The following is a 7123-nucleotide window of genomic DNA, read 5'->3' on the forward strand; positions in this document are numbered from 1 at the left end:
TGTAAAACGTGGCGTCTCCATAAAACCGTTTCCACCATCAAACGCCCAGTTACTGTTCGGTTTCTGTTTCCAGAGGCCAAATCCACAAATCACAATGTAACGTTATTTTATTGTATTTGCTTTGCATTTATCGTATGTCGGACGGACCACACAACCGATATAAAACACCCACATTCTGACAACAAATAAAGTGTATCGTATCGTAAACCAGCAGGAAAATCACCATAATAGGAGATAAACGCCGGGTAATTCGATTTCGCTCTGCCATTAATCATAACTATATAATATACTCCACATTCAGCGAGCGGATAGATTTAGCCGCTTCGAACGGCCTTCTGCCACTTTTGCTGCCCCTCTTGGTCAATCACTTCCGTTTAGATTGATTAATCAGAAACCCACCTGATTCTGATCAATCAGGATGATACAACAGGTGGCTTATTCGGATTTTGAATAATACATGATAATCGAATCAGTTGGCATTGCTATTCTGTATTTCATCTCGCTAAATAATCGACCCAATATAACAATCCAATCATTTTGATTCTAATTCTGCGTATTTTTTCGTTTTCTCTCGTTGTTCAGTTGCAGTGGCTGCGACAGTCTGTTTCCCTCCCTGATGCTGCTCGAGCATCACAAGGAAGAGTTCGAGCATTGGAGCGACTTCGAGGACGACGGTCGGTTACCGTGCTGCCGGCGGAATCGGCGTGACGATGACTACACGGACACCGAAACGGGCACCAGCGATGCCGAAAGCGAGGACCTGGAACGGCTGCTTTAAGCGGTGGGGGGATGGAAACTGATTGGAGCAATCATTTTTAGGAAAATTATTCAATAACAACACAGCGTGAATGTCATCTCGCGCGTCGATGATGGGACGAGAACGGACCTGACGGAGCAGCAGCAAATTGGTTGGGACTCTCCAGTGGAGGGGTCATATCGCACCGGGTATGCACTGTGTGAAAAACCGTTAGCATGAAATGCTTCTCCTAGAATACTGAGAGATTTATTTAGTAAATTCAGTGCTCATAATAGTTGTCTTTCTGAAGCTTTCTATAACAACGATCTGTACGGTTCAAAGTTTTTTACTGTAATTGTCTTATGAACAAGATTTTAGACTGAATGGCTTAGTGATCGCATCGAATAATGGTCGGAAAGACCAGTTCGAAGTTCAATCTGACTTTGGTTCTTCTACCGATAATATAGGTTAAATTTAACAACGTATGTTATGAATTTAATAGAAAATTTGAGCTATATTTTTTTCAAGAAGTAATACTTATTTTTATTTGGATTTTTCCTTTTCCTGTTTTTGTTTTTTTTTGTTCCGATGTCGATTACTGGCAGGGCAAAACGTTTAATCAGTAAAATCTTGACTAATTTTTGGGGCATATAGTGCAATATGCTACTTCCTGAACATTTGAATTTATCAGACTCAAAGTCCAAAACTCCTTTCCAGATCATGCTAGGTCCTTCTTGTACATATCAATAGAATATAGGCTCGGTTGAAGCTCGAAACCTTACAATCCATTAGCGTCCAGCTATACTCAACAAACTTTTCAATAAGCAGCGATGGAAGAGAAACAAAACCAATCGAATCACCCAACAAATCGCAATAAATATGTGGACCCTAAACCTTACAAAGTAAATACATATTGTAGAGAACTAAGGACGGATCAATTATATGGACGAAGTCCATTTGTAAGAATCAGTATTACTCCATGTTTATCGATAGAGATTTGTGCAAAAATAATACAGAAAAAACTAAAATTAATAACAAGCGGCTACGCCGCCACACTTTAGTGGTACCGGAATGGAATCGAAAGTTCCCGCATTACGCGATTAACGTGAATCAGGGAAAACACTGGCAAGGCAAGGAAAAACAAAAACTTTTGAAAAGCATGAACCGGTTGTAATAGAAATATAGAGTGAGCTCTACAGCTGCATTTGTAGATTAATCCGCCTCCACCCTTCCTTTGCTCTCACCGTGCCGTACCACACAGACTATCATCCCATGTGCTTTCTACTAGCTGATTTAGCCAACAAAATAAACTAGTAAACTCAGCATTCTAATGAGAGAATGGTCTGGTCTATACATTCCATTAATCCACGGCTCTAAAATGACCATTCCTCTTTCGACCAGTTAGCCTTTTCCGGGAAAGCCACTACACTAAAGTGATCCGGTTGTCCTGACAACTTCGCTACTACACCCTCCTTCTTCACACGTTATTATTATTGACAGCTTATTAACAAGGCCAGTCCAATCTCGAGCGATTGATCGAGAGAGATAAAAGCGCATACACTCCTCCTATCGTGTCGCCCAGCGTGACAAACATATACTGTATAGAGGAAAACCCCTTTCGTTAGAACATGTAAAACGATGTACACCAGAGTCCAAAGTAGATTGAAATATATTAATATATATAATGTATCTTGGGTTGAGAATTGTTTGTTTTTTATCCGAACCAGCGACCTTTTGTCATCGTTAGGAAATCAACACATCATCAAATCAGCACACCCGAAGTCATCTGAGATGGGTTAGGTTTAGTGGTATACAAATAGTGACCAACAGTTCTACCTTTAAAATTTCAGCACACCTGAACCTTGAATTGACATGAGTGGCACAATGAATCAGGTGCTTTACTGTTCAGTCTCCTCATCAGTGGCTTTCAAATAGGATGGTTTTTCTTTTTTTTTTTACAAAAAAAAGCGAAACAGAGAAATAATCTTGTGGATTTATTTGAAGGTAAGCCTGTGCATAAGAAAAAGTTCGACTCAAAAAAGAATAGTATGCCATCATACTTATGAGCAGCGTTAAAAAAATAATGAATAATTTCAATTACATTAGTAAACACAGGTTTCGTCCTCGGCTCAAGCTGAAGAAAAATGAAAAATTATAGCTTTTTAACCATTCCTGTGAATTATTCCGAAACAAGGATTACTATTTCAGAGACTTAAATGAGTTTTCCGTAAGCAAACGAAGCGACGAGCCCAGTGAGCGATTATTCTGCGGGCTTTTGACGCACACTTCAGCATTTACTAGAGGCAATAAAATTCACAGTGGTAAAAAGCTATAATCTTTGTAAAGCAACTTTTTTCAGCTTTTGTCGATCAGTGTTATCTTTATAACGATTGTAATCTCGCATAAGTAGCTTAAACATTAGATGAAGAAAAAAGTAGCTTAAATAGTGTTTTGCATGCCAATGCAGCACGAGCCTTCTAGAGAGATTGTCATTAGGTTCACCATTTGATTTTGTTTTCAAAAAGGCTTTAGAAAAAAGAACTCGAGACGCTCTACGCCCTGTATTTAAAATTATCCTCTTTGATGGTCATTCCGGATCCTCCAGAGGGCGGAAGGTTTTTTGACTAGGTTTTTTACTTAACAAACACTTAGATGTTTTTGGTTACTAATCCGGGTGTAGTCAAAAATCCGCGTGAAGATTTTTGAATTAATGCGGTAACGCATTAAAAACAAACTTTTTAACATAACTAACATAACTTTTGTTCAATTGGAAACTATTTATATATATATATATATATATATATATATATATATATATATATATATATATATATATATATATATATATATATATATATATATATATATATATATATATATATATATATATATATATATATATATATATATATATATATACATATATATAAAATATATAATATATGTATATATATAATATATATATATATATATATATATATATATATATATATATATATATATATATCGTTCCAGTATCTCAGACACAGACCAGGGATGGTCGGCCAACCTGCCGGGCATCCAATCCGTGAGAGACGGCAGCCGTGCCGAGGTTGTGGAGGAGGTAAGGGTTACGAACGATGAACTCATCGTGATCGCCAACTCCCTAAAGGTGAGCAAGGCACCGGGACCGGATGGAATCCCGAACTTGGCCATCAGGACGGCCATGAAAGTGGCCCCCGATCTATTTCGAGCAGTCATGCAGAAGTGCCTGGATGACTACCTCTTTCCGGTCAGGTGGAAGCGACAGAGATTGGTGCTGTTGCCGAAGGCTGGGAAACCGCCAGGGGACCCATCGGCATACAGACCTATCTGTCTGCTGGACACTACGGGCAAGGTGCTTGAGAGGATTATCCTCAACAGACTGGTGAAGTACACAGAGGGTGTAAACGGTCTGGCAAGTAACCAGTTCGGCCTCCGGAAAGGTAGATCCACGCTGGATGCTATTCTCTCTGTCACCAAGACGGCAGAGGTAGCACTCCAGCGTAAGAGTTGGGGCATTCGCTATTGCGCAATCGTCACGCTTGACGTGAAGAATGCATTCAATAGCGCCAGTTGGGACTCCATAGCGCTCGCGCTTAGGAGCATCCACGTACCGGTGTCGTTGTACAAGATTTTGGAAAATTATTTCCAGAATCGGGTACTAGTTTACAACACGGAGGAGGGTCAGAAGTGCGTCCCAATCACCGCAGGGGTACCGCAAGGTTCCATCCTGGGCCCGGTGTTGTGGAATGTCATGTATGACGGGGTGTTGAAACTAAAGTTCCCTGTAGGGGTTGTGATCGTCGGTTTCGCAGACGACATCACGTTAGAGGTCTACGGCGAGTCGATCGAAGAGGTCGAGTTGACGGCCGCGCAATGCATACGCAAGGTCGAAGACTGGATGCACTCTAGGAAACTGGAGTTAGCGCACCATAAAACGGAGGTTACGGTTGTGAACAACCGCAAATTAGAGCAACAGGCGGTGGTCAGAGTCGGTGACTGCACCATTACCTCAAGGCGTTCCTTGAAGCTCTTAGGGGTTATGGTTGACGATAAGTTCACATTTAAGAGTCACGTCGACTAAGCCTGTAAGAGGGCTTCAACGGCCGCTGCAGGACTATCTCGAATGATGTCGAATAGCTCAGCGGTATATGACAGCAAGCGTAAACTTCTTGCCAGCGTGGTTTCGTCCATACTTAGGTATGGTGGGCCAGCGTGGTCCAAAGCGTTAGGTACCAACAGTCATCGTCGTAAACTGGAAAGTACCTACAGGCTCATGTGCCTGAGGGTTGTGAGCGCGTACCGTACAGTGTCATACGACGCAATCTGCGTCCTGTCCGGCATGATGCCTATCAGCATAGCCATTAAGGAGGACGTAGAATGCTTCGATCAACGTGACACAAGGGGTATACGAGGCACCAGAAGGTCATTCTCGATGATCAGATGGCAGCAGGAATGGTCCAATTCCGTAAAGGGTAGATGGACGCATCGACTTATTCCGGACGTATCCGGATGGGTCGGGAGACGCCATGGAGAAGTTAACTTCCACTTGACACATATTCTGTCAGGTCATGGTTGCTTCAGGCAGTATCTACACAGATTCGGGCATGCGGGGTCCCCCATGTGTCCCGAGTGCGCGGATGCGGAAGAGACTGCTGAGCATGTCTTCTTCGTGTGCCCTCGTTTTGTGCATGCGCGGAGCGACATGATGGTAGTGAGCGGGCCAGACACCACTCCGGACAACCTAGTTCGGAGGATGTGTAAAGACCCAAACATTTGGAGGGCGGTTTGTACAGCCGCCTCTCAAATAGTTTTAGAATTGCAAAACAGGCGACAGGTTGACCACCGACACGCCAGTGTTAGCTAACGGCCAGTCTCCAGGTTAGTTAGCTAAGTTAGCAAAGATACCTAAAGAACCAAGAGGGTGCACAGAGCACAAAAGCCGCTCCCCGAAGCAATACCTAGCGGTGGTCCCGGGGAGTATTATGGGCTGGAGACTGGAGGGGTTTTAGTGGGTCCGGTCACTGATTCAAACCAACCCCACACTCCCTGAGGTTGGTCACCTCAGGGGTTTGGATGAAAATTTCCCCTCCACATGAAACAAAAAAAAAAATTTGAAGAAAAAAAAAAAATATATATATATATATATATATATATATATATATATATATATTATATATATATATATATATATATATATATATATATATATATATATATATATATATATATATATATATATATATATATATATATATATATATATCTTATATCTATTTCAAGCAGAAAATGTGGAGCTGACGATTGAAAAATGTACTAACTGGGGAAATAGCTAATTAGAAATTTACGAGAAATATAGTCCATCAGGTGGGACTCGAACCCACAACTTCTAATCTCCGGTCAGATGCGTTTCCGATTAGGGGCCATCCACATACCACGTGGACAGCTTTGGGGGGGGGGGGTTGGCTAATGTCCACGGTCCATACAATTTTTTAAGAATTTATATGGGCAGTTGTCCACGGAGGGGGAGGGGGGGGTCAAAATCGTTAAAAATCTGTCCACGTGGTATGTGGATGGCCCCTTACACCACCGCAAGACGTATAAGACGACCTCGCTAAATAGCTATTTTGTATCGCTTGCACACTTTATCGCACGTCATCATTTACTCAGTAGAGAGTATTGTTTGGTGGCTGGCTTTTGTTTCGTAATCGGAAACGCATCTGACCGGAGATTAGAAGTTGTGGGTTCGAGTCCCACCTGCTGGACTATATTTTTCGTAAATTTCTAATTAACTATTTCCCCAGTTAGTACATTTTTCAATCGTCAGCTCCACATTTACTGCTTGAAATAGAAATGAAAACAGCTTGACTTGCATTATAGTCATTAAAAATAAGAAAGATATATATTTTATATTCTTATATATAAAATTAAGTTACATATATGTGCGACCGCCCAAAACTTTACAACGGAGCGTCTGATTTGAGCTGGCTTTGTTCTGTTGTGCTCGTCTTCATCCAAGGCAAATTGTTACGGCGAGAAAACTAATAAAATTTAGAGGAAAATGGTAGAATTCACGAAAATAGAATTTCCATACAACGAAGAAATGAGATCGCAGAAGGCGCAATGAACAACAATAGTATGACAGCAATTTAAAATAGGTGACTCTCGACAGTTATTTTGAGATCATCCTTTAAAAGCTACTACCGAAAATTAAATACAAATAGAATCACACCGACTGGTGGCTACCGTCATGGTGATCGGTTCAACTATCTAAACATATAAAAATGCAGCTCTGCCTGTCTGTCTGATCCAACTACTGGAAACGACTAAACCGATCGGCGTGAAATTTTGTGTATAGGGGTTTTC

The 7123-nt window shown here is 41.2% G+C and overlaps 1 protein-coding gene across 4 annotated transcripts in view; it reads left to right on the plus strand.

Moving 5' to 3' along the window:
- LOC129731922 (transcription factor mef2A) overlaps nt 1–2425 on the plus strand; it is a 137327-nt gene extending 134902 nt beyond the window's left edge. For all 4 annotated transcript variants that reach the window (XM_055692336.1, XM_055692311.1, XM_055692320.1 and 1 more), the window contains exon 5: nt 583–2425. In XM_055692336.1, coding sequence (XP_055548311.1) covers nt 583–778 — 196 coding nt within the window. In that variant the 3' untranslated portion in view covers nt 779–2425. The remainder of the gene's footprint in view (nt 1–582) is intronic.
- The last annotated feature ends 4698 nt before the right edge of the window (nt 2426–7123 follow it).

The sequence above is a fragment of the Wyeomyia smithii genome, chromosome 1 (genome assembly GCF_029784165.1).
Source record: "Wyeomyia smithii strain HCP4-BCI-WySm-NY-G18 chromosome 1, ASM2978416v1, whole genome shotgun sequence".
NCBI lineage: Eukaryota > Metazoa > Arthropoda > Insecta > Diptera > Culicidae > Wyeomyia > Wyeomyia smithii.